This window comes from Eutrema salsugineum, unplaced genomic scaffold (assembly GCF_000478725.1).
Source record: "Eutrema salsugineum unplaced genomic scaffold, Eutsalg1_0 scaffold_5, whole genome shotgun sequence".
Classification (NCBI taxonomy): Eukaryota; Viridiplantae; Streptophyta; class Magnoliopsida; order Brassicales; family Brassicaceae; genus Eutrema; species Eutrema salsugineum.
Window position 1 is genome coordinate 5,571,805 of NW_006256612.1, and position 25,073 is coordinate 5,596,877.

A 25,073-nucleotide genomic window follows, 5' to 3' on the forward strand; every position below is an offset into this window, starting at 1 on the left:
CCTTCTTAAAAATGTTCCTAATAAATACAAGGGAAACTCATAATTATCATTCACACACCAAAGTTTTCTTAAAAATGTAACGTTTCAGTAAAAACTATTGAGTCCCTTCATTTTATGCACTTTCATGATGACATTAACTGATGGGTATATGGTTTCAATAGAGAAGACTTAATGTTTTCAACTGAATTTTTTTCTTTAAAAAAAAAAAAAACTCAAAATGATACGTGACACTCTCCAGCGCTGAAGTAGTAGCTTGACAAAATATGAGGAAGAGGATGATTTTAGTCTTCTGTGTAATTGAGAGCGAGATCCCAGTAGTGAGCAACACCAGCATCCGTGAAAACTTTCTTGGCAGCAGATTCGGTCAAGCACTCTTGTACATGAAACCTATGGAAACTCGGTTTCGCGACACTTCCTTGCCAAACCAACCAACACTTGTTGTTCCCACCATTCTCCTCTCCGTCTTCATCTTCTTCTTCTCCTTCCTCACCTTCCTTCTTCACCGCCTCTTCCCAGTTTATTCGACTCAGCATCAGCTTCCCGTATCTCTTTATCGCTTTGCTCTTACCTTCAACCACAACCACACTCATCCCATCCGTCATCACACTGCACCCTGTTAGTTTGTTCTGTCTTGCATTCATCTCCACTTTGAATCTTGCCTTAGGATGCGATAGCTTGTTGATCTTGTACACTGATACAATCGTCTCAACCGTTGTTGGATCGTCGAACAGCTTCCTCTCTTTCTTCTCACGTTTCTCTGCAGGAGTAAGCTTCCTTGCTGCGTTCCTGTCCGTGTGAGCCTGTTCACGCTCGGCTGCTGCTGTGCGGATCTCTTTTTCTAGCTTCGTTGGGTCCTGGGTTGCTTCAGCCCCGAGAACCTTCATTAGGTTGCTCATTTTCACCTTCGCTTTTGGTGGTTCAAGCAACCCTTGTCTGATCATCTCCTGTTTCTCCTTTTCTTTTGCTAGACGCCTCTGGGTTCGCAGTTTCTTCTGTTCCCTCTTTGTCAGTTTCAGAGGTTGGGGTGGTGGAGGCGCTGCCTCTGCAGGTGGCTCTATCGGACGGGGATGCTCAATGTAATGAGTGAGTTTTTCTATCTTCAGATCGCTATCGGTAATTGCCCCATCAGCTATGTCGCCATATTCGCCTTTGATGAGGACATTCGCATCCCTGAAATCAGAAAATAAAAGTATGAGCTAATGAAACCCGATATCATGAACATATAGAGAGAAAAGAGACCAAGACGACATGAGAAACCACCAAAACTGACAAGTTGCATAAAACAGTAGCACAAAGTAGCTAGATTCAATATTTGGTCTGCACAAGTGGTTCCGGCTTATAAGTCAATTCATTGTCACCATATTCTACCAGGAATCACACAGAATGCTGATCACAAAATCAATAAACTTTCAAAGGCAATATGCAGCAAACTACTGAGCACATATGCCACCAGAAATCAACAACTGCGATGTTAGTTATACATATCCCGACTAGAAAAATGAGAGAATAATTCAAAAAACAAACAAATGACCCTAAACCAACATGAATACGACACGGAACAGTAAGATCACCCGTGGCCCAAAACTGCCAAGTTATTGTTCTGGTGATTCATCACTTTCATTTACTACCCTAAAAGTTACATGTTTAGTTTGATAATTGTAGTCACTTGTTTTTCTCAAGGTTATGCCATGTAAACGTCAAATCAGATAAACATTTGAAACAAAACAAATCAGCATTAGCAATAAAAGGCAAGGTGAGTAAAATTACGTACCACCACTCAACATCCGGGATTGGCTCCTTGGGCTTCTCTTTTCTTGGGGCACGTTCGGATACCTCTATCAAATTTGGATTTATATCATCCTTTGCCTTTGCCAGATGCGCTTGCTTCACCTTCAGCTCTCTTGCTTTTGCTTCACCAAATTGGCTCTACAAATCAAAGATAAGAAAATACACACACTGAGACGTCTGTAAAGAACTCCAAGAATGAAATAGTTGAAAAGAATCCATAAAAAAGACAATGTATACCTTTAACTTCAAATTCTCAGCATCCCTTGTCCATTTACCTTCCTCCACAAACTGGAAACTCATACGCTTAGGTCTCAAAATCTTGTTCTTATCAATACCCATCCTTGGATCAAAATGGGGGTTTTCTTCAGGATCTACTTCCAGCTGAGGTTTAAGAATCTGAAAAGCATCCTTCTTCTGTTTGTTGATGTTAACCTGTAAATATCCAAGTATATTAGGAGCTCGATCATAAAAAGAACGATATGGACAGTTTAAGACATTTAAATTAACTTCACCGACCTTCAATGTACTAAGATTGCTTGGTTTAGTCACACTAATCACATTTCCATGTTCATCAATCTCCCTTCCAAGTGCATCCACACGCAGAACAGGGGGCTTCGCCGGTTTCTGTGGAACAGGCGTCTGTGCGTGTGTCTGTCCTGGAAATAAATTGATAAGGGGACCAAACCCTGGATCCAGGCGGCCACCCATGTTAACTGCCCGCTCCTGAGCTCGCTTAACAGCTTCAATGGTGGCAATACTATCAAGGCCAGGAAAGACAGCATGTGGCAGTGCCGAAGCAGAAGATGTTCCTGCAGAGACAGCAGGAGTGGTAGTCGATGATGGCCCTCTGGTATGCGTGCTACCTTCTGAAGTTGAGTTAGTACCCTGCTTCGGCTGCACAGAGAAGACAGAAAGCAAATAATCAAATACAAAATTCCAAGAGAAGAACGAATGCACATGTCCAGAAAATATGCAGATCTTACCAAAGGAGAATTCTTCATTCTCTCCGCCAGTCCCTTTTGCAGCTGTACCAAACCCTTTTGCATCTGTAATGTTTTTTTAGCTTTCGCTAGTGCATCAAGGGACAACTTTGCACTACTTTTCCCAGCCGTTGAGGATGTTCTTCCATCTGTACTAGATTTTCCAGGAACCTCATGAGACCTGACAATACTAACTCCCTTATTTTCATCCGTTGTAGATATCGAAGATACCTTAGTGAGCAGGGTTTGACTAGGGGCCAAAGAAGTTTCCGATGCATATGAAGCAGCGCCCTGCACAGAGACAAGAAAATACAAGCATATCAAACACCATTTGAATATTTTTGAGAAATCTGAGTGAAACCAACAGCAAACCTACTGAAGCTAAGCTAGCAAGAAGACTAGAGGTAATCTTCTCGAGCAATCACAAAGACAGTAGAAATAGACAGTTGCAACAACGAAGATTAACGAAGAAATAGGCATAAGAAACTCACAATCGGGACGCCACTGGTTCCGTTCATGGCCCCAGAACCCTCAGTTACTTCAGCATTTTTGTTCTCATGTTCCATAGCCGAATCCTCAAACCTGCTCCTCCTCTCACCATTCCCGTCAGAAAACCTAGATTTCTTCTTCCCCTCTCTACTCCCATTCTCTTCCTCTCTCTCTTTCCTCTTGCTCCTCGCTTCCTTCTCCTTACTTACCTCGTGAGACCTCTCATGATGCTTTTCCCTATCTCTACTCCCTTCCCTCTCGCTTCGCTCAACAGATCTCCCCCTGTCCCGAGCTCTATCCTTAGTCCTATCTCTCTCATCCTCCCTATCGTCGCGCCTCGATGACCGGTGGTGATCTGAATCACGACGCTTCGAATCGCCATCGCGATCACGACCATGATGCCGGCGTCCGCCTTCACGTTCCGGAGAATGATCCACACTCGAATCCCGATCACGATCGTCCCGGTTGCTCCTGGAGTATCTCTCCTTATCCATGGCGAGTTAGGGTTTCTTCTTCCTCGCAACAAGTTGTTTAGCCGGATAATCCGGTCCCTATTATAAACGAAAAACCCACAACCGGAATAAACCAGCGACTCGGGTAAAAGCAGAAATCGAAACCAAGTTGTTCTGGATTCAATCAGACTTTCGTTCCCTCTAAATAAAAATCAAGGGAGCGAAAAGAGACAACAATCTAAAATCTACCGACGACTACTCTCCTTCAAGCTTCCATTATGGGCCCTAGGCCAAGCCCAAGCTCAAGATCAAGCCCATTTATTATTTCTCTTGTTATTCGTTTTTATTCGTTTTTGTATCTTCTTATATATAAAACTTGACCACATCAGCATGGGAGAAATTGACACCTGTCCACTTATATATAAATTTAATATTAATTAATATTACATTAATAATTATTTATAATAATAAATTTAATTATTATTAGTTACCTGATGATATTAATATTAACATTACTTATTTGTAACTGATATAATTATTATATTAAATAAAATTATTTATTATAAACGAAATAAATTATAATATCATTTATTTTAATTGAGATAAATGTTAAATATTTGCATCAATTACTATAAATGATTAAAGTATTTACATCAATCGGTAAAAATGCTACAAATATTAAAGTCACCACTTCTAGAGTTAGTTTTATAAATGATGCAAAGTTCAAATGATATAAACAAATATAATAAATGATACAACACACCTTAATTGTTGTAGTGTAAGTTTTTAACTATTTAAAAATTATTTTTTATTATTAATTGACACTTCAATAATATTTATGTAAATGTTAAATAAAAATTTATGTTATAATTAATTAAAATTATTGATGAATATTTATTTTATTTTTATAGAACTCTAGATTACTTAATAATATTCAATATATATTTTAAACTGATTTTTATGATTTTTTATAATAATATATTAATAAATGATGATTATATTTACTTTTATGAAAATTTAAATTTGAAATAATTGAAAAGAAAAAACCCGCACGTAATCTGCGGGTATTCACCTAGTATCCTAAAAGTTATATGATCTTGAAGATTGAAATGTTTGTTGAGAGAAGAAAAATTTTCAAGCCGTTACTACATTAACGCAAACTCCACGCGTACAAAAAGTAATTACTATTAAGGGAAAGAGCTAATTCTAAAAAAGTCATGTGCTTTGATCTAACTTTCCCTTTATGAGTTAAAAAAAAGATAAGAACAGATATTTTAGAATAAAAGGATGGTGGATTAGATATTTTTTTCATAGATTCTCTATCACCTACAGTACCTCAACGTATGCTTCGCCGTTTAATAATGGCGACTCCCTCAGGACACCGTTAGATCTGAACATCTCTCGATCTGAATCGTCCATTCCATAGATCGCAGCACAGAAGAGTACATCTTCAAACCCTACAGTGTTTTAATTGGCACAATAATTAGAGATTACATTTAATATTGAGAGAATACAGCTTTTGCCTTTTTTTTTCTTCTTCTTTGTCTTCGTTACTCCATAGATTTGCAGATAATTTTGACAAAATCGCCCCTCAAAAAAAAAAAAAAAAAAACGGTGCGAAATGGAAAATGTGAGAAATGGATTTGTCATGTTCTTCGTTTGATCAACATTCCCACCGTCCATACTCTTCTGCAAAAATCTCGAATTTCTTCTTCTTAAATTGAACTTTTAGAGAGGGCTTTTTGGGTTTTTGAGGAGGATTCATGGGTAGTTCAGAGAGAGTCCCGTGCGATTTCTGCGGCGAGCGAACGGCGGTTCTGTTCTGTAGAGCCGATACGGCCAAGCTCTGTTTATCCTGCGACCAGCACGTGCACACGGCGAATCTCCTCTCCAGGAAGCACGTGCGATCCCAGATCTGCGATAATTGCGGCAACGAGCCAGTCTCCGTACAGTGCTTCACCGACAACCTCGTCTTGTGTCAGGAATGCGACTGGGATGTGCACGGGAGCTGCTCCGCATCCGACGCTCATGTCCGCTCCGCCGTGGAAGGATTCTCCGGCTGTCCATCGGCTCTTGAGCTTGCTGCTTTATGGGGAGTCGATCTGGAAGGGAGGAAAGAAGAGAACCAAGTGCCGTTGACGATGATGGACAATTTTGGGATTCAGCTAGATTCGTGGGTTTCTGGATCTAACGTTTTACAGGAACTGGTCGTGCCCGTCCCCAAAGAGACGACCTTTAAGAAGCGTAGCTCTAGCTGTGGGAGGTATAAGCTGGTGTTGTGTAAGCAGCTCGAGGAGCTGCTCAGGAGCGGTGTCGTTGGTTGTGGCGACGATGATGGTGACGGTGACGGAGACTGTGACCGTGACGGCGATTGCGATGGAGAGGTAGAAAGAGGAGGAGGAGAGGGGATTATGGTTCCGGAGATGCCGGAGAGATTGGAATGGACAAGAGATGTGGAGGAGAGCAACGGCGAAGCAGGAGGTACCCATCAGCCTCCAACGACGTCGTTTACATCTTTGCTGTGGAGTGCTGCTAATCCTAGTGGTGGCCAAAGTACTCAGGTTTGTGCAATCCAATCTCTCTTTTGATTCTTGGCCTTAGAACATTTTAGTGACAAGTTAAGATTAAGTGAGAGATTGGTTGTGTAAGGTAGAGGAATGTTTCCCAAAATTGACAAAGATAGTCACTCTGTTTGGTTTTATGGTTTCTCTAGAAGCTCCAACAATGAAGGGATCTCTTACCCTGTGCGGCCGTGTTCTTGCAGATATGGGATTTTAACTTGGGACAGTCAAGGATACCCGAGGAAACTAGCCGAGCGGAAGCTGCGTATGTAACAAAAGATGCTGCTTCATTCACTATCAACAACTTTGTTGACCTCATGAATGATACTTGTTCCACTAAACCGAAAGTTGTTAAAGAGATTTGCCAGGTAAATTTTTAGCTTCACCTCTCTCATTCTAACCTCATTCAGATATTGATTAAGCTTTGTGGTAAGATTTGTTCTCAGAAACTGTTGGAGACAGTTGCTACAGTCATAATTAGAAGTGGAAACATAGTTAGAAATAAGTAACAAGTTGGTTTGCTTTTCTTCGTTTTACCTCAGATTAGAAACCAATGCCAACATTTTGGCTTGTGATATCTTTGTGTTAGGCAACGTTGATGTAATCATACATAGACGTATTGTGAATTGCGGTGCTGATTAGGATTCGTTTGCAGGGTGACTACAATCGATCTACTTCAGGCCAGGTACCAGCAACATCTGAGAGTAACAATCTCCCAATCACCTTTGGCGGCTCCGAGAAAGGTTCAAACTCCTCCAATGAGTTACATTTCACTGAACAAATTGCTGGAACTAGTTGTAAGTCCACCAGACTAGTGGCAACCAAGGCTGATCTGGAGCGACTGGCTCAGAACAGAGGCAATGCAATGCAGCGTTACAAGGAAAAAAAGAAAACACGGAGGTAAAACGCCGTTTTATCTTTTCCCTTTGATCGTTTTTCTATTGCCTATCTCCCCCTAAGAACCTAATACAGTATTACGTTTCTCCATTTGTCTTGGATCTTGTGTGGCAACAGATATGATAAGACCATAAGGTATGAATCGAGGAAAGCAAGAGCTGATACAAGATTGCGTGTCAAAGGCAGATTTGTGAAAGCTAGTGAAGCTTCCTATCCTTGAAGTCCCTTCACATTAGGTCCTCTATTAGCTACGAAGTTAGGAACTTTTTTTTTTCTACTTCCTCTGCCTCGAAAATGTACATAGATCGGTCTCGTTCGATTTGGCCACTCTTTTCTTTTTGTTTGTCTTATATGGCCCTGTTATGTACCGCTCCTTGGAAGCTTGTCTAGTTGGAAAAAGGATTGTTTGTTAAACTTGTATAAGCAATACTCTGTTTGACTGTTTCCTGGTCAATTTATAGCGATTTGAATATTCACAAGCTATATCTATGCCTTTGGCTAATGAATTAAGTCTTTGTTAATAACACTCTGACTTGTCGGGTTGATCAAAGTTTTCCGCTGATGTTCCACATTTCTTGTGATGCTACGTTGCTAAACAACAGTGGCATTCGTGTGTGATTTTGAATATTCAAACATACGCAGAAAATTGACAAAGATGAATCTTATGTCTGACTCCATGCTTAGACATCAGAGAACATAGACTCCGTGTTGCATGGACATCTCTCATTACTTTTGGAAAGGTTATAATTTAATCGAGAAGAAAACTATAACTTCAAAGTTGGGCTACGTTATAGGCCAATACTTTTGTGGAAACACAGCACTGTTCTTGAACCATAATGTACTTGGTGAAAAGGCTGAGAGCTGCAGAGTCGCAACAAATTTGCCATAATGTCTATATGATTGTGTGCTAGATTCGCAGATAACTAAAGATTGAAACGCTGCAGAAAAATAAACAGAAAAACAAAAAAAAAATAGTAAAAGATTGAACGCAGTTACTAAGAAATGGACGAAAGAACGAAAAGATGAAAGCTTAAATAGCAGAAGGTTGGTATGGTTTGTGTAACTATTTGAATGGCTCAGTGGTGCAAAGCGAGGACGTTGGGACCGCGAGTCAGCATCCCGCACCCACGCTAGTTCGAATAGTTAACGCTTTTGTTTGCGCCCTCTTCGATCTTTAATCATCTTCCTCTCTTCCACATATAAAAGGTATTCTAAAATACCTTTCGCTTTTCGAATTTTATCATTATCACACCTCTTTGATTATTTTTTTTCCTTGTAATTTAATAAAATGGTGGCTTAAGTTTAAGAATTGTGAGTTACATACTGTACATGAATTCTGATATCGAAATTTTTGATACTGATCATGGAACAAACCAATAAAGTGCAAAGTAGATGAAACAAAAATAGAATATAGGTTTATACACCATTTCCAGTGTATATCACCGGAGCCAAAATCTCCTTTTTTTGCTCTCTCTGGCCGCATAGGCTCCCTCGAAGAGTTTTGAATCTTATTTAAATTCTATTGAAGTTTGTAAAAGAGGATTTTTTTTAAAAAAACATAATAATAACGTGTCCGACACTCTGACAAAAAAATAAAAATAAATAAATAATAATAACGTGACGAACAAGCCCAAAAAAGAAGAAGCTACAACACACCCGTATTTTAAGGTTCTTAAAACATTCTATCACATCTATTAAAAAAAAATATCAATAAGTAAATTATCCAAAAGAAAGAACATACGTTAAACCCTAGCTTCTCCATGTATCTTCTTCGCCTTCCAGATTAAACCATGATGAGATTCCTTCTACAACACGCAAAGCGTTACGTGATTCGCTCCACAAGAACGCAATCACTCCACACGGAGGCTAACCAATCATTGCAGAATCAAATCGCAGAAGCTCTTGAACGAAACGCAGAAATCATCCCGGTGCTTAAACAATGGCGGCAACAAGGGAATCAAGTAAACCCTTCGCAAGTGAGAGTCATCATCAAACACCTTCGTGATTCCAAGCAGTCTCTCCAAGCCCTTCAGGTTCCATCCTCTCCTCTTTTCCTCCTGTGTAATTAGTGATTCTAAAGTTATTGGAATTGATTTCTTGTGGTGATGTTATTAATTAGGTCTCAGAGTGGATGAGTGAAGAAAAGATGTGCAATCCAACTCCAGAAGATTTCGCAGCTCGGCTTCATCTCATAGATAACGTTATGGGGTTAGAAAAAGCAGAGAAGTTTTTCGAAAGTATTCCTAAGATCGCAAGAGACGATTCTGTCTACACCAGTCTTTTAACCTCTTACGCAAGATCAGACAAAACTCTGTCTAAAACCGAAGCCACGTTCCAGAACATGAGGGAGTTTGGTCTTCTCTCGAGACCTTCTCCTTACAACGCGATGATGTCCCTCTACGCTTCACTACAAGATCGAGATAAAGTTGAGGAGCTTTTGCGTGAGATGAAAGATAACGGCGTGGAGGCAGATAGTGTCACTGTGAACCAAGTGTTGAAGATATACTCGGCTTTGTCCGACGTGGCTGAGATGGAGAAGTTTTTTAATGAGTGGAAATTTGTTCATGGGTTCAAACTTGAGTGGCTCACGGCTCTTGACATGGCAAAGGCTTACTTGAGAGACAGTTCAAGAGAAAAAGCTATACAAAAGCTGAGGTTGACAGAGAAATTGGTGGATCAAGAGTCGCTAAAACCCGCTTACGAGCTTCTCTTGAAGCTGTATGGTGAAGCTGGAGAGAAAGAAGAGGTTTTGCGTATATGGAACCTTTACGAGAAGAAGATAGAACAATGTGATAACAATGGATATAGAAATGTGATTTGGTCGCTTTTAAAGCTAGACGATATAGTTGAGGCAGAAGAGATTTACAAAATGTGGGAATCTTTGCCTCTTGAGTTTGATATCCGAATCCCGACTATGTTGGCCTCTGGTTATCGAGAGAGAGGAATGATAAAGATGGCTGAGAAACTCATGAACAATAGAACCATCAAGAACAAGAGAATGAAGAAACCTATCACCCCGATTTTGGAGCAATGGGGAGATACGATGAAACAATCTGATCTCAAATGCCTCATCAAGAGTCTCCGTGATTCCAATCAGTTTTCTAAAGCCCTTCAGGTATGTTGCTTATAGACTTTAATTACCCTTTACTACACTTCCACTCTATAGACTTTCTTTTGACTTTGATAACAAGGTTCGTTTCAACTGTTAGCTAGGTTTCTGAGTGGATGGGTGAAAAAAAAGTTTGTAATCTTTATTCAGAAGATTATGCAGCTCGGCTTTATCTGACTGAAAATGTTCTTGGTTTGGAAGAAGCAGAGAAGTTCTTTGAAAACATCCCTGAGAACATGAAGGATTACTCTGTCTACGCAACTCTCTTAAGCTCTTACGCCAAATCCGACAAAAACTTAGGTAAAGCTGAGGCCACTTTCAAGAAGATGAGAGAGCTCGGTCTCCTTTTGAAACCTTCACCATTCAACTCGATGCTGTCTCTCTACAGTAACAAAAAGATGGCCAAGAAGATCCTCCGTGAGATGGAAGAGAACAACGTGGATCCTGATAGTCTCATGGTGAACAAGGTTTTGAGGGTGTACGCGGCTGAATCAGAAGTTGAAGCAATGGAGAAGTTTGCGAGACTTTGGGGTGGAGAAGATGGAATCAAACTGGAAAGAGGCACGATGGTTGCAATGGCAAAGGCTTATGCTAAAGCTGGTTTGAAAAAAAAGGCTATAGAGACGTATGGTTACGTAGCAGGGTGTAAAAGAGAAGTGTACCGTCTATGGAATGAATGTAGAAAGGAAGAAAAAGAGGAGGTTCATGATGAAAATCTTTGGGGAGAGTGTAAGAAGGACGAGAAAGCAGAAGATGATTTATATCGAACTGTGATTAGCTCTTTGTTGAAGCTGGAAGATGTGGAAGGAGCAGAGAATGTATATGGAGAGTGGAAACCGAATGGACCGAAGCTGGATTTGAGCATACCGGGTCTGCTGATTTCTCGGTTTTACGCAGAAGGTGATGCCTTGAAGGTTAAGGAATTGGTAACGTCGATCACAGAGAAGAGGATTGGGATGCATTTCAGGATGGTGAAGGCTTTTGCATTCAAGGTCGTGAGACGTGTTGCTTTTTGTGGGGCCTTCTTTTGTCTCTTTATCATAGTTTACATCGGGAAATACCCATGCTGGCTAATTTTATGGTTATAATTTAGGTAGAATCTCTTCTGGCTATGGTAAACTTTGAGCAGCATACGTTGAGCATATATAGTTGTGGTGGTTTGGGACCCTAGTGTGTCGATATTTTTTTAACAGCTCCTTCACTCAAAACACTAAAATGTGACCCTTGTAAGTCAGGTTTACTTACAGCTTTTTTTTTTTTTGGGTGTATGCCTTGAATCTGCTCACCATTTTTGGTTTGGACTTAAAAAGCTGGATACATATTCCTCCTCTTGCTAGCCACACTAAGCCAAAATAACCATAAAATGCTTATTATTTAGGGATTCATATGTATATAAGTATATTCATAAAATTGAATCCAGATTTTTAAAAAAGGAAAAAATTAGAAGTAAATATTGGATTAGAAAATTTAAATAAAATCCATAGTAAATCATCCATGTTAGATCAAGTTTCACGTTGGATACAATTATCTATGAACCAAAAATCCTAAAACCAGAAACCTTAAGAGAAATACGGATTGAACTACATTAACAATATTCAACAATGAAACGATAAATTTTAAATTTGTTTTCAACGTATCATTTAAATTAAATATCCACTAATGTAAATGCTAAGTACAATATCCGTCATCTTAAATTTAATAATACAGAAATTATACTCCCTAGTAACTACATATAATATGGATACGATTATCGGTTTCAATATACAGCTATTGCTAGAAGATCTTCTAAAACAAACATCTGTTTTAGTTCCAGATTATTTAAACGTTCCTGGTGACTGATTTGAGAGGTGAAAAGCCGTAGCTACTGAACATGTTCAAGACCACTTTTATTTTTGCAAGTTCATCCAAAGTCTCATGCTTTAGCTTGGATAAAATGTAGCGATGTAGAACTCATTGAGTGTATTCTTTCGGAAGAAGTAATCGCGAGACATTTCTCGGAGAGGAAGGAGACTAGAATGGAGGATTTTCTTTGAGGGCTTTTCTTTTTAATCAGTTCTGTTTTGGAGGGAAGGCAAGATATGTATAACTGAGTCGTTTTAGCTTAAACCAAAGCGAATCTCATCAATTCAATCGGTTCGGTTGAATCACACGGAGATCAAAAGCACAAATTGGTACTTGAAAACGTATGTCAAGCAGGGAGATATATTTAGGGTATTGGGTTTCTAGTTGGGAAAGTAAAAAGAGCCGCCTCCCTCGCTTATATTTAATGTCAAGTGCTAAATGAGAGGAGCTCTAATAATTACCTCACCATTGTTCTAACTATATTTGGCAACTTCCACGTAGTCAGAGCATATTAATGAGGTAGCTACTTATGGGCAAGCAAAAAATATTTCTTCCTTACATAATCAATGTGGAACTGCTCACTTTGTATCATTTTGTTCGTCTCCTCTACTTCAGACCACAAGAGGGACCACATATTTGACTATAGTGGCTGCTACTCACGTCCTCCACCATCAAGTTCAGCTCTCCTAGCATGTTCTTTTTCGGAAAGAAAAGATAGAAAAATGGCAATGATGTGTCCCGTGACATGTTTATTATCAACCTCTATTTCTCTGTTTTTTTTACCTCTAATCTATGAAATACATGTTTAATTAACTTTAGGATTTCGAGATTAAGATTTAGTTTTGTTAGCGCGCTATGAGATAAATTATAGCGTTGTGTGATAATTTAGAGATCCATGTGGTAATTAAATTTTTCATTTGTGTGATTATTTAGAGGTCTATATATAACAATATAAGGTGTTATATATATAGATATATTAAATTAGCCGTTCATTTTAAGTTTTAGAGGTTGATGCCATAAATTGAAAAAATTATGTGATAATAGACGTCTGCATAATAAAATAACATGTTACGAGAGTTTGATTTTTCACCTAGTTCCAAATCTTGGGGATAATTGCGCACCACAGGTGTTTGATAATTTTTCTGAAAAACCCTAAACGAGCAATACTTCCCTAAGACCATAACCAATAAAAGTTCATTTATGTGAGGACTGAGGAGTAATGAGAACACATCAGACTTAATTTAATGTGTGATCATGATTGTGTTCTGACTTCTGAGTTCTAGAACGAGCTTTCTCATTGTTTCTTTGATGATTTGTTTTGCTTCTGATTTTCTAAATCCCTAATATATACTATGACCCAATGCGTCTAATCAATATTGAATTCTCGTTATTTGTCATTAATTCTTGCTTGCTCTCTGTTTGCTCTTTAATTAATTCTTTAAGTGATTACTATAGGGAAAAAAAAAATCAAAAGAAAATTTCAACGATCATAGGTCAAGCCACTTCTTGAAGACTCGTCAATTGCTTATAATATCCATCAGATTTAGAAACAAGCTCTCTATGACTTCCTTTTTCCACAACTCTTCCTTTGTTCAAGACAGCGATCGTGTCTGCTTTTCTTATGGTCGAGAGCCTATGAGCCACCAGCACCGTGGTTCGTCCCTTCATGAGCTTGTCTAGCGCCTCTTGGACCAGTTTCTCCGAGCTCGTGTCTAAAGCACTCGTTGCCTCATCAAGGAGAAGCACTGAAGGATCCTTAAGAACAGCTCTCGCAATAGCCACTCTCTGTTTCTGACCACCTGATAACTGCACTCCCTTATCACCCACGTGCGTCTTGTACCCTTGTTCCATCCTGCTTATGAACTCGTGTGCGTTTGCGGCTTTCGCAGCTTCGATGATCTCTGCCTCCGACGCGTTCTCGTTCCCATACTTGATGTTCTCATGTATGGTTGTTGCAAACAAAGCTGGTTCTTGTTGGACTAATGCTAGCTTCTTGCGCAAGCTACGTAGGTTTAAGGTTTTTATGCATTGCCCATCAATGAGGAGGTTTCCGTTGTTTGCATCGTAGAATCTCATAATCAGTCCGATCACAGTGCTCTTTCCCGAACCGCTGGATCCCACGACCGCAAGACTTTTCCCGGCTGAGACTCGTAGGTTTAGGTTTTGGAAAATGGCGATTTCAGGTCTTGTGGGATACGCAAATCTCACGTTTCTAAATTCTATATCTCCTTTGATATGTGTAACCATTCTTGAGTTAGCTTGGTCTGGAGGTATCTCGGTCTCTCTATGTAAAACCCTAAATACCGACCCGAGTGCTTGCGTGCCCTTCACGATATCTGGGGTCAAAGCAAGCGTTTCCGCTACCGAGTAAGCCGTGACAAGCAATACCATGAAAGATTTTATACTATCCGCAAAGTTTGTCTCCTTGTGCTTAATCAAAACCGAGATGTACCAGAGACCAAGAGCGTAGGAACAGAAGGCGAGACACTGAGACAAACCGTATCCAAATCCAGAGATATGACCTCTGAGAAAGGCACTCTCTGTGGGTTTGCTTAGCTCACAAGCAAACTGTTCTGAAATTTGCTTTTCAGCACCAAACGAAGCGACAGTTCTTATATTCGCAATCGCTTCACGCGCCACTGTAGTTGCTCTAGAGTAAGCCATTGTGTAATCTCCTCCAAATCCTTTAAGAAACAATTGCTGCAACATATAACATTTCAAGCTTTTTCAGTTTCAAGATTCAGAATATAGTTGAGACAAATCTTTGATTTTTTGAGTTACCTCGGTAAGTGAAGCGGCAATGAGAAGAGGGAAACAAGCAGTTACGACAGCTGCAACACGCCAACTATAGAAAAAGGCAATTGCTAAAGCTGTGATTGTAAGCGACAGGTTTTGGACTATTGTCGAGAGGCGATCTGCTAGAGCACTCCTCACCAAAGTTGCATCAGCAGCCAATATTGAAGTGAGTGAGCCAGTGTTGTTTTCGTCCAAATCAAACCACCCAATCTCATTCGAAAGAATAGCTGAAATTGTTGTAAGAAAATACATACACATTCAAGAAACGAATCGATCCCAAAACAATGATGTTTAACTTTGTTTTTTGCTAACCTGAGAACAAGGATAAGCGAACCCGAGAAGTAAGACGCTCTCCCATGAGTGTATAGAAGTAATGTTGGAGGAGATATATAGGAGCTGTTAAAATTCCAACTCCAACGAATATAATAGCTACCTTTTCGACTTCGCGCTTGATCACATTTGGAAAAGGCGAATAAAACACGTTTAACACATAAGCAATCCCCATGGAGAACAATGCTGGTTGTGCTCCAGCAAGAACTGCACCAATTGAGCCAAGTAATGCATAAGGCCACTCTGGAGCATTTAGCTTCATAAGTTCCCATATCATTGAAGATGAGCTTAAATCTTTGTGACTTAAATCATTTTCAGTTTTCTCTTGATCATCCCTGAAGCTTGAAGTCCTCCTTGAACTAGAAACCCTTCTTGAACTAAAAGATCCAGCTTGAGATTTACAAGATTCCAACATAATTGATTGAGGTTCTGTTTCTTGAAAATTCACTAGACTCGCGTAATCTCCTCCTCTTGATATCAGTTCTTCGTGGCTACCGGTTTCCATAACCTGACCATTCCTCAATACAACAATCTTGTCAACATTTCGGATGGTGGATAATCTGTGTGCAACGACGATTGTTGTTCTTTTCTCCATAACATTTTCAAGTGCTTGTTGAACGATCTTCTCTGATTCGGCATCAAGAGCGCTTGTTGCTTCATCTAAGAGTAGTATCTTTGGATTTCTTAGAACCGCTCGAGCAATCGCAATCCTCTGTTTCTGTCCTCCTGAGAGCTGAGTTCCTCCTTCTCCAACCTATTAGAATGGTTTGACAAATAAGGAAGTGGACCTATACATGTAGTAACAAATGAAAATTCCCGTAATATACCTGAGTATTGTAACCATTGGGTAATGACTTAATGAAAGAATCTGCGTTGGCTGCTTTAGCAGCTTCTATGATCAGATCCATAGTTGCATTCTCTTTACCAAGAAGAATATTAGAAGATATGGTCGTGGCGAATAATGCCGGTTCTTGACTCACTAATCCCATTTGTTCTCTCAACCAACTCAGCTTCAGGCTCTTGATGTCATTCCCATCCAAGAGAATCTCCCCTGATTTGGGTTCATAGAAACGTTGAACCATTGATATGATTGTGCTCTTTCCTGAACCACTTGGACCGACAAATGCAAAAGTCTTGCCTGAACGTATAGTAAAACTTAGATCCTCAAAAACCATGTTTGGTCTCGAAGGATAAGCGAAAGACACTTGGTGAAAGTCAATCCTCCCTGCTACATTTTGCAAAGTTATACCGTCGTCTAATCTTTCAAAACCTTGAAGATTGTTGTTTCCTATCATTCTGAATATATTTTCAGCAGCAGCTCTGCCCTTGGAAATCGCCGATAAACTAGGTGCGGCTTGACCTAAGGAGCTGCAAAATTGCAACAAGATAACTAATACTATCCAATTTGATGATAAATAAAGCAAGAGGTCTCAGAGTTTTGGGACTTACAATCCGCTGTAAATGACATTCAGGATCGTTGTGAAGGCTTTTGCGCCATTTGTTTTGCCGTGGCGTACAAGAAAACTTGCGTACCAAAAAAGCAAAGCCCAAGCACAAAATAAGAGGCCATATGTTAACCCAACTCCTAAACCTTTAGCAATTCCGCTCCTTTTACTGAGTTTCAGAGCTTTAGTGAGAGAAGTTGAGTAAGATTTTACCGCTTTTTCTTCTCCCACAAATGCATACACGGTTCTCACCTGTGACATAACCTGAAAATCCAAGTGTTAAGAATTTAATAAAAAAGAAGAGCTTCAGATCTTCATTTGCTTGTTTGCGTTTGGTTTGCTTATTGGAAAAAACAAACCACCAAACCCACAACTATTTTCTAGCAAAGTGAATCTATTTGTGAAAACGTTTTTCAAAAGTAAAATGAAAACGCACGTTTGAAACAATGTCAGCCTTAATATATTAAGAACAAACCTCTTCTGCGACTTTTCCTGCATCAGCATAAGCAGCTTCACTCTTCTCAGAAATGGTAGACATAATTATAGCATACCCTCCTCCTGCTATTGCTATCAATGGAACCACTGCTAACGTCAGCAGCGTAAGTTGCCATACTGACAAAAAACCGATGACAAATCCGGCGATGAACTGACATAAGTACCGCAAAACATGGCCGGTCTGATACAAAACAAAACATGTCATCAGTTACATTTTTTTTTCATTCTTAGAATTATTTATTCATATACTAGGAAAGATACCTTATCGCCAATTGCATCTTGAACCAAGATGGCGTCACTTGAGATGTGGAAAATGAAATTTGAATCTCTAGCTTCTGTGTCGAAGAAAGTAATGTCTTTGGCCAAGATTGATTTGAGATAGTTTATACGCAATCTTGCTGTTTGTCTTTCCCCTGTTTGCATCCAACAAGTAACTCCTGAAAATAAAACCATACCATTCCAACTAAAACTTGTTAACATTAATTACAAAAACATATAAATGTAAAATGTGGATAGAAACGTACCCATCCATGCTGATACCAAATTTACCAATCCTAAGTAGACCAAGTACAGAGCATTCTGGAAAACACAAATCACCAAACTGTTATCAACTTATGACCAATATTCAAAAGAGAGAGAGAGAGGAAATAGCTGTTTGTGAGAATTACCTGTGAAACACGGGAAGATATGGCTTTAGGATCTGCAGAAAGACTGCCAAGAGAATCTAGCAGTTTCCCAAAGAACACGAAGAAAAGCGGAAGCGTACCGCCATGAATACACGACCCTAAACTTCCTAGGAACATCAAAAGGCAATCAACTTTATCTGCTGCCCTAAACAAACCCATCAATGAAACTGATTCTTTCTTCATATTTTTCTTCTCCTCTTTCTTTTCTTCTGTCTCTGTATTGATGTTTCCGTTAGAGTATGGTTCTATGTTCTCCATTTTTCACTGAACACAGAGTTCAATAACGGAGAGGTACTTGAGAGAGTAGATGAGCAGAGAAGGATTTAAGGTGTGGGGTTTCTTGTGGGGAAATGGAAGGTGACGAGTAAAATGGGAGTTATAACGAAAAGCAACAAAAATAGCCTTCTCCTCGTTTACTGTTGTATTTAATGTAAAGAAGAGTCAATAATAGGTAACTGTAATCTAACCATCATTCAAATCTCACACTGTATCTGACAACTCGTAGTTAATGCAAGACCCGTCGCTTCAGGCACATGAAACGTATGTTTGACCTTTAGGCCAAGTTAACTTTCTATTTTGGGGACCACAACCATAGTCCATGGCTGCAACCAGTTCCACATTTGGTCCATCCCAAGTTCAACTTTCATAGCATGTTCCATTCTTTGTTTTTATTTTATCTTTACTTTTCTTTTCGTTTCAGATATTTGCTGTTTTCTTTTCTTCTTTCATTGATTTCTTAATAATGCCTTCTTTTTACCATTTGTCATTAATAGGATTTTACGATTTGCCCCTCCATTTATGTAATCTCAACAAGATTTGAAATCATGTAAAGATCTTGGATGGATCTTATAGGCCATAGGATACTACTGTACAGTGGAATCTAGTCACTGTTAGGGTCACGTGCTATTCTCTCTCTTATTTCTATATCTAATTTTGGGCCAAGTATCTTGATGCCATTATGGGTAAGTAGTTTGTTGTGTTTTCGTCGTTTTTTTTATTGAATGTAAAAATTAATTCAACAAAACCGTTTCTACAAAAAATGCTACTTGTGTTTAACTTCTTGCTAATGCTAGAAGAAGGATAAATATTACAATCCTAGTACATTTATCTAGTTGCAAACCATGTCTCCTTACCTTGATCGTATCAAGAATCTCCCTTGCTTCAAGTAGTTGATAATCGGTTTCGCACTTACTTATCTATTCTCTTTACTTATTGTGAAGGAATGATATGATTTTCTCCATGTTTCTTAGTATTTCTTTCTCACCAAATGGTGTAGATTGTGTTTGAAATACGTACCCCACAAGGAACCAATAATGAAGTTTATCTTGCGTTTCGTAGATGATGAGCTCAAGAATGATATCCCAATATTGTGTTGTAAAATTTGTGGCCATAAGATTTCGGGTGAGGCATGGACCATATCTCAGCCGAGGACCGACAAAGGAAAAAGAGATGGTCTCGAGTTTCGATAGGTTCTTGGTAAAAGGTGCAAGACACACAAGCTCTTACATTCTAGGACATCATTCGGCCACCTGTCGAGAGCTCATATTGAGTGTTGCCAACCATGTCATGAATGAATTAGTTCGGTGTGCGTGTTTTCATCGTTTTTGAAATGTCTTTGAGTCTAGTTTAAAATATCTTAGGTGTTATTAAAGATACATTGGAAGAGGACCCATCGGTCTACCTCCTTGGGCCATTCCAGTCTAGCATTTAGATGAGAAGAAGGGTTTTTTCTAGCGGTAGGGACTTACAGGTCCAGTTCTAGAACTCCAGATCGATAGCTCCACGTTTTGAACGTTGATCGATGTATCCACAAGTTTTGTCTAAGAGTAAGAGGTCAATATACTCAACTTGGTTCGTGCGCAGATGAACATAGTGTTTAGGAGGGGCAGTTGCCCCCATGACTTGTTCAAATTTAGTATTCGCCTAAAGTTTTTTTTTATAATGCCCTTATTTATGTATTATTTTATGCTCTAATAGATTTGACCCCACTTCCAGAATCCCATCAGCTGACTCGAATCTTCCTCATGTTAAAACCCTATATGCGAAGAACATGATTCTATAGTCTGTATTTAGTTTTATATTTGGGTTTTGACATTGTAAGCTTGGAGAGAAGAATTTTGAACTCTAATCTACATTTTGTTTTCAAAATACTAGTCTTGGATTTGAGATTTTTTTAATGTACTATTTAATTTAACAATTAACTACACCCCACTCTCAGAGAAAAAAAATTGTAAACCCTAATATTTTTTTTTTCAGGCTTTCAGCATATACATATATATATATATATATGTTTTATTTTTTTTGAAACGGTGCATATAACATATCTTTTCGATATTAATTCTTATATATTTACACCAAATATCCTATAGAAAATAACGCAGGAACAAAGAATGATGGCAGTTTAGAGAAAACAAAAGATCCACCTTTTCTCAGAATTTACCGATCATAGAGAATGATGCAACGCCTTGGACAATACTCAAGAAATTTTCCCTTGTTCAGGAAAACACAGCTGATTCGATTTTCCGGGACCCTAACGTCGGCGAAGCTGAATGACACTTTACATAGTCGGGTCATGGCGGTGGAAAAAAGGATCCTAAGGAGGGTTAAGGTTACACCTGTGCTAGACGAATGGTTAGAACAAGGCAATCAAATAAACCCTAATGATCTAAAAGGCGTCGTCAAATCTCTCTGCGAGTCTCAGCGATTTGATCACGCCCTACAGGTCTCAACTTCTTTATTCTCTTGATCCAATATAGTATTTAGTCTCATAAAAGAGTATAATGTATATATTTCTGTTCTTGGTGATGTATTAGGTCTTAGAGTGGATACCTAAACGAGGGGTTTTCGATGTAAGCTCTGAATATTTTGCATCTCGGCTTTATCTTGTTGAGATCCACTCAGGGTTGAGAGAAGCAGAGAAGTTCTTCAAAAGCATCCCTGAGAACATGAGAGACGACTCAGTCTACACCACTCTCTTAACCTTTTACACAAAAACCAAGAAAACACGACACGAGGCGGAAGCAACTTAGCTAAGCTTTCTCTCGAAACCTAACCCTTACTACAATATGATTTCCCTCTACGGCCTTCTTGGAGAAAGAAACATGGTCGAGGAGATTATGAGGCAGATGGAGGAAAACGGAGTGGAGCATGACAAGATTCTCACGGCCAATAACGTTTTGAAGGCTTACGCGAGTGTACCTGATGTGGAGGCAATGGAGAAGTTTCTGATGGGATTAGAAGATGAAAACCCGCGATTCCAACTGGCGTGGCAAACGGGAATAAGCATGGCAAAGGCTTACTTGAAAGGCGGTTCAAGAAGAAAAGCGATCGAGATGTTGCGTAGAACAGAAGTAAGAGTTGATGCAAAGTCGAAAGACTCAGCGTACAAGGTGTTAATGGAGCTGTATAGGGAGGCTGGGGCTAAACAAGACGAGTCCCGCCTCTATAGGCGCATCAATCCGAATGTTCAGCAGGGAAAGACAACGAGAGCATATGAAAGTAAAGGAGGTGGTTGTGGAGGCACTTGCTTTTACTGTGGCTGTGGAGGTGGTGGTGGCAATAGCAGTGGCGGTGGCAACAGCGGTGGAGATGATGGTGGCGGTGGCAACAGCGGTGGAGATGATAGTGGCGGTGGCAGTGGCGGTGGAGGTTGTGGTGGCTGTGGCAGTGGATGTGGTGGATGTGGCAGTTGGGATTGAGAGAAAAAAAAAAAGAAAAAAAAAACCAAATAGATTCTCGTTAAAACCGAATTAGTTATTAATTTTGGGTTCCTTAATAATATAGCCTCTCTGATCTATGTTACTTAAATCACATGTATTTCAAGAGTATTCTTGCAGAATTTTTCTTTGGTATTTAGATATGTGATTACGAAGGTCTTGGACTCTTTGGAAAAAATGCTAAAATAGTTGAATTAGTTTCAGTAAGGCATGATTCCACTTTCGTATAACCAAGTGCTGAACAATAATATTTAATTAACCGTGACATGTACCTGGTTTGTGCTAATATCATCGCCATATCATTTATCCTGCATGTAGTCGTACATTTTCATTTTTTTGATGTGGAATACGATTACATTAATTTGATTAGAGTGTGATCGAAGCAATAAGATATAGATTAGCTTGAAGCAATAGCAATGTGATCGAAGGGGAAGAAGACGATGAAGAATTAGAACATTCATATATACATTAGCTTTCCTATTTGATGCTTTGTCTTTTTTCTTACTACTACTGAATTGCATGCAGATTTGAGTTTTTCTTTTTCTATTGTTATCAGACTACATAACTAGGAAAAATGCATCATCCTTTCGACTAGATTTATTTTCTGTCTATTTAAAAATTATTTCAAAACTTCAAGATTTAATTAGTTCTAAAAATTAAATCCCTTAATTTTGCGTGTTTTGTTTTTACTTACACAAATCTAAGATTTCAAAAATGCTAAAAACCGGGACTAAACAGAAATCAATCGTGATTCTTAAGTGGCTAATCATCTAATAGTAGACCTTGTATGCAAATTATGAACTTTATTGAACAATTGAACATTGTTCAACAATCAACATACGACATGATGACACGTTGAAAGACAGGCAATGAACACTCATGTCTTCACTTTGACACGTGTAAAATCACCCAAGCTTCACGTGGAACTACATCAACGAGAGATCCCCTCTTCATAAATTCGTACTCCTGCAAGCTTCTGCGTTATCAAGTGTACTTTATCCGTTTGAAACATATCAAAGTAAACCAAAAAAAAAAAAAAAATTATTAAAGAATAAAATCATGTCAGGCGTATCTCTTGCGGTGGGTCCAAGAACCGACGTGGACAAAACGTCAACGTCCGGTGAGAAAGGACGGTGGTCAGGGATGACGGCGGCCGGCGGTGGCGGCGGTGGTGGCTTGATGGGATCACTTAGGGTGATAGAGTTACAGCTGGTCGCGTTCATACTAGTTTTCTCAGCAAGCGGTCTCGTACCGTTACTCGACATGCTATTTCCAGCGTTTGCGTCTGTCTATATTATCGCTCTCTCGCGTTTAGCTTTCCCTTCTCACGGCGTTCCCACCGCTTCCCCTGAAGTTTTCCACGGCAGCAAACTCTTCAGGTTCCAAAACCTTTTACAAGAAAAGAAAAAAACATCTCTCTGTTCGCTTTCTTGATAAAGATTCTAACCATTTTTGGTTTTCCGGTTAATGCAAGGATTTACGTGATTTCGGGGACAACGATTGGTCTGTTCTTGCCTTTAGCTTACGTGTTAGGTGGTTTTGCAAGAGGAGACGATCAAGCGGTAAGATCAGCAACACCACACTTGTTTCTACTGTCGTGTCAAATCTTGACAGAGAATGTGATAAGTGGCCTTTCTCTATTCTCTGCACCGGTAAGAGCTCTCGTGCCGATGCTCTACACTGTCTGGAGAATCTTTGTCATCATGGATTGGTCTAAAGATGTTTGGTTCAACAAATCTTTACCAGTCAATGCTACACCCAACGTAAGCTCTTCTTTGATCAAACACAAGTTTTTATATCATCGGTTTGAGATTAAACAGTATGAAATCGTTTTTTTCAGGCGGTTGCATGGTTCTGGTTTGGACGGTATTTAGCAATAGCTAATTTAGGCTACTTTGGAGTGAATCTACTTTGTTTCTTGATCCCAAGGTTCCTGCCTCGTGCTTTCGACCATTACTTCAGAGAAAGAGACGAGAACTTGGCGAAAAGCCGAGAGGACAAGCCCGTTCAAGTTCCTAGATCAAAACCTTCTGACCACAAATCTGATTGATCATCTTTTACTTTCTTCTGAATGCGTAATGTAACGAACAAAGTTGTTTATAATGGAGATTGTAATGATATTTTATTAGGGCCAATGAAAACAATGTGGTTTTTGAATGTACAAAGTTTTGCTCTTGCAACTGAAAATGTGATGTCAGTTTGCTCCAGTTGATGATGCTTCAATCTTGAAATAGAGACTTAATATTGACTGTCCATGAAACTAACCAGAAGCTCATTCACCATGCCTCGGTCCGGCATCTTCCCTGCAGCTCCATATATTGGAGCCAAGCCTCCTGTGATCGGTCCTGGGTTTGCTTTCACCTGACCAAAGCATGTAATAACGAGCGATCAATATCAGAAAAAGAAACGAGCAATCAAACGGCCTTTTTCATTAATAGACTTACAGTTTCTACAGCTTCACGCAGATCCTGGAGGAAACCATCAACTACAGGGACGTGTTGAAGAGTTATACATATATGTATGCTGGTCCAAAACACAGACATGGATAGTTTCAGAACAGTGACAAGGAGACTGTGTTTGAAACACCAATGTTTTTTTGGTCTTTAGGATTACCTGTTGGGTCTCTGTAGTGCATTTAAATGCCAACCTTTTGAAGACATGAGGTCATTAACTTCGAAGATATCTAATGTTTTAGAACCAAACGCCACGATTGTCATATCTGGCTTTCCAACGACGAACAGTTCATGGATTTCTCTTACCCTGCGGATAATGATAGCCGATGCTATAAGAATTGAAACGAAAAAAGAATGGGAAAAAGTCATAAAGTACAAACCCTTCCTCTAGTCTCTTTGATGCTTCCATTATCTTGCTTGTGTTTTGTAGGTAGCCTGTGGAACAAAAGAAACATGCAGAATCAACCATTTAAATTTTTTTGAGACACTCTAATGACAGAAGCTTGGAGAGTGAGATATCTATTGTGAAACCTTCTTCGCCGAGAGACATCATTGCAGCCCAAGCACCAGCAACCAAAGAACCAGGCCTACTCCCAGCTATAGTTGGAGACACGTATAGACCTCCTGACCATTCAGTTACTGCAAAGCCCATTTATTAACTTGTTAAGGAGCAATACCAAATTTAGGATTTGCATGAATCTACAAATTTTTTTTTTTTTTTCATTTCCATGTTTTCTTAGAGATGGAAGTAGCAAAAGACACTTACCAGCAACAAATTGGTGCTGTTTTGTAGATGCAGGAGCAGGTATTTGCAGACAGAAAATCCAGATGTCAGGTAAAGACCATATATGTATATTCTATATACAAAAACTACACTTTGCACAGCACTGAATAGAATATAAAATAGATTGCAAAACTGCTCCTGTAACAGCATGAATGATTCCAGGGATACGATTCCAGGGAAAAAAAAAGTTAGGGATATCGTGGGTCACTTTTTGATAGATGAATCGTGACACAACAAGCATGCCATAATC

The 25,073-nt window shown here is 39.3% G+C and overlaps 7 protein-coding genes across 9 annotated transcripts in view; 3 read left to right on the forward strand and 4 right to left on the reverse strand.

Moving 5' to 3' along the window:
• Positions 1 to 83: 83 nt before the first annotated feature.
• On the reverse strand, positions 84 to 3,880 carry LOC18992263 (protein RDM16). 3 transcript variants are annotated; one of them, XM_024152488.1, is made up of 7 exons: positions 3,260 to 3,719; positions 3,000 to 3,059; positions 2,772 to 2,922; positions 2,305 to 2,682; positions 2,026 to 2,220; positions 1,772 to 1,926; positions 84 to 1,170 (listed from the first exon to the last, which is right to left on the reverse strand). In XM_024152488.1, the coding sequence occupies exons 2-7, from the start codon at positions 3,044 to 3,046 to the stop codon at positions 282 to 284; spliced, it is 1,815 nt and encodes a 604-aa protein (XP_024008256.1). In that variant the 5' UTR covers positions 3,047 to 3,059; positions 3,260 to 3,719; the 3' UTR covers positions 84 to 281. The 3 variants fall into 3 exon arrangements, with proteins under 3 accessions (XP_024008256.1, XP_006415703.1, XP_024008257.1); XM_006415640.2 differs by having other exon boundaries at positions 2,772 to 3,059; positions 3,260 to 3,880; XM_024152489.1 differs by lacking the exon at positions 3,260 to 3,719 and having other exon boundaries at positions 2,772 to 2,917.
• Positions 3,881 to 5,472: 1,592 nt separating this feature from the next.
• LOC18992264 (zinc finger protein CONSTANS-LIKE 15) lies at positions 5,473 to 7,683 on the forward strand. Its single transcript, XM_006415641.2, has 4 exons — positions 5,473 to 6,270; positions 6,474 to 6,638; positions 6,926 to 7,170; positions 7,285 to 7,683. Exons 1-4 carry the CDS (start codon positions 5,473 to 5,475, stop codon positions 7,385 to 7,387), a joined length of 1,311 nt encoding a protein of 436 aa, XP_006415704.1. The 3' UTR covers positions 7,388 to 7,683.
• Positions 7,684 to 8,957: 1,274 nt separating this feature from the next.
• On the forward strand, positions 8,958 to 11,364 carry LOC18992265 (putative pentatricopeptide repeat-containing protein At1g28020). Its single transcript, XM_006415642.2, has 3 exons — positions 8,958 to 9,200; positions 9,287 to 10,282; positions 10,381 to 11,364. The coding sequence occupies exons 1-3, from the start codon at positions 8,958 to 8,960 to the stop codon at positions 11,362 to 11,364; spliced, it is 2,223 nt and encodes a 740-aa protein (XP_006415705.2).
• A 2,248-nt stretch (positions 11,365 to 13,612) lies between these two features.
• Positions 13,613 to 18,184, reverse strand: LOC18992266 (ABC transporter B family member 14). Its single transcript, XM_006415643.2, has 9 exons — positions 17,853 to 18,184; positions 17,709 to 17,763; positions 17,446 to 17,621; positions 17,165 to 17,365; positions 16,694 to 16,953; positions 16,072 to 16,612; positions 15,227 to 15,998; positions 14,900 to 15,141; positions 13,613 to 14,818 (listed from the first exon to the last, which is right to left on the reverse strand). Exons 1-9 carry the CDS (start codon positions 18,126 to 18,128, stop codon positions 13,613 to 13,615), a joined length of 3,729 nt encoding a protein of 1,242 aa, XP_006415706.1. The 5' UTR covers positions 18,129 to 18,184.
• A 2,495-nt stretch (positions 18,185 to 20,679) lies between these two features.
• LOC112083875 lies at positions 20,680 to 21,324 on the reverse strand. Its single transcript, XM_024151967.1, is given in 2 exon segments — positions 20,680 to 20,807; positions 21,069 to 21,324. Coding segments are annotated over 2 exon segments (384 nt in total).
• Positions 21,325 to 22,616: 1,292 nt separating this feature from the next.
• On the forward strand, positions 22,617 to 23,656 carry LOC18992268. Its single transcript, XM_006415645.2, has 3 exons — positions 22,617 to 22,965; positions 23,061 to 23,349; positions 23,427 to 23,656. The coding sequence occupies exons 1-3, from the start codon at positions 22,646 to 22,648 to the stop codon at positions 23,634 to 23,636; spliced, it is 819 nt and encodes a 272-aa protein (XP_006415708.1). The 5' UTR covers positions 22,617 to 22,645; the 3' UTR covers positions 23,637 to 23,656.
• A 35-nt stretch (positions 23,657 to 23,691) lies between these two features.
• LOC18992270 (sphingosine-1-phosphate lyase) overlaps positions 23,692 to 25,073 on the reverse strand; it is a 4,205-nt gene continuing 2,823 nt past the window's right edge. Inside the window, 6 exon segments of the mRNA XM_024152924.1 lie at positions 23,692 to 23,947; positions 24,031 to 24,109; positions 24,200 to 24,346; positions 24,420 to 24,474; positions 24,571 to 24,678; positions 24,806 to 24,821. Coding sequence (XP_024008692.1) covers positions 23,825 to 23,947; positions 24,031 to 24,109; positions 24,200 to 24,346; positions 24,420 to 24,474; positions 24,571 to 24,678; positions 24,806 to 24,821 — 528 coding nt within the window. The 3' untranslated portion in view covers positions 23,692 to 23,824.

What these genes read in the sequence shown, in the direction of transcription:
- LOC18992263 (XM_006415640.2), bottom strand. Translation starts at nt 3,751, where the DNA reads ATGGATAAGGAGAGATACTCCAGGAGCAACCGGGACGATCGTGATCGG. An exon ending in GAACCAGTGGCGTCCCGATT is followed by an intron (nt 3,060 to 3,259) that starts GTGAGTTTCTTA and finishes GTCTCTGTGCAG; the next exon opens with GGCGCTGCTTCATATGCATC. An exon ending in ATCCCGGATGTTGAGTGGTG is followed by an intron (nt 1,171 to 1,771) that starts GTACGTAATTTT and finishes TTCTGATTTCAG; the next exon opens with GGATGCGAATGTCCTCATCA.
- LOC18992264 (XM_006415641.2), top strand. Translation starts at nt 5,473, where the DNA reads ATGGGTAGTTCAGAGAGAGTCCCGTGCGATTTCTGCGGCGAGCGAACG. An exon ending in GTGGTGGCCAAAGTACTCAG is followed by an intron (nt 6,271 to 6,473) that starts GTTTGTGCAATC and finishes GTGTTCTTGCAG; the next exon opens with ATATGGGATTTTAACTTGGG. An exon ending in TTGTTAAAGAGATTTGCCAG is followed by an intron (nt 6,639 to 6,925) that starts GTAAATTTTTAG and finishes ATTCGTTTGCAG; the next exon opens with GGTGACTACAATCGATCTAC.
- LOC18992265 (XM_006415642.2), top strand. Translation starts at nt 8,958, where the DNA reads ATGATGAGATTCCTTCTACAACACGCAAAGCGTTACGTGATTCGCTCC. An exon ending in AGTCTCTCCAAGCCCTTCAG is followed by an intron (nt 9,201 to 9,286) that starts GTTCCATCCTCT and finishes GTTATTAATTAG; the next exon opens with GTCTCAGAGTGGATGAGTGA. An exon ending in AGTTTTCTAAAGCCCTTCAG is followed by an intron (nt 10,283 to 10,380) that starts GTATGTTGCTTA and finishes ACTGTTAGCTAG; the next exon opens with GTTTCTGAGTGGATGGGTGA.
- LOC18992266 (XM_006415643.2), bottom strand. Translation starts at nt 18,128, where the DNA reads ATGGAGAACATAGAACCATACTCTAACGGAAACATCAATACAGAGACA. An exon ending in TTTGGTATCAGCATGGATGG is followed by an intron (nt 17,622 to 17,708) that starts GTACGTTTCTAT and finishes TTTTATTTTCAG; the next exon opens with GAGTTACTTGTTGGATGCAA. An exon ending in CAGGAAAAGTCGCAGAAGAG is followed by an intron (nt 16,954 to 17,164) that starts GTTTGTTCTTAA and finishes TTGGATTTTCAG; the next exon opens with GTTATGTCACAGGTGAGAAC.
- LOC18992268 (XM_006415645.2), top strand. Translation starts at nt 22,646, where the DNA reads ATGTCAGGCGTATCTCTTGCGGTGGGTCCAAGAACCGACGTGGACAAA. An exon ending in CACGGCAGCAAACTCTTCAG is followed by an intron (nt 22,966 to 23,060) that starts GTTCCAAAACCT and finishes GGTTAATGCAAG; the next exon opens with GATTTACGTGATTTCGGGGA. An exon ending in CAGTCAATGCTACACCCAAC is followed by an intron (nt 23,350 to 23,426) that starts GTAAGCTCTTCT and finishes CGTTTTTTTCAG; the next exon opens with GCGGTTGCATGGTTCTGGTT.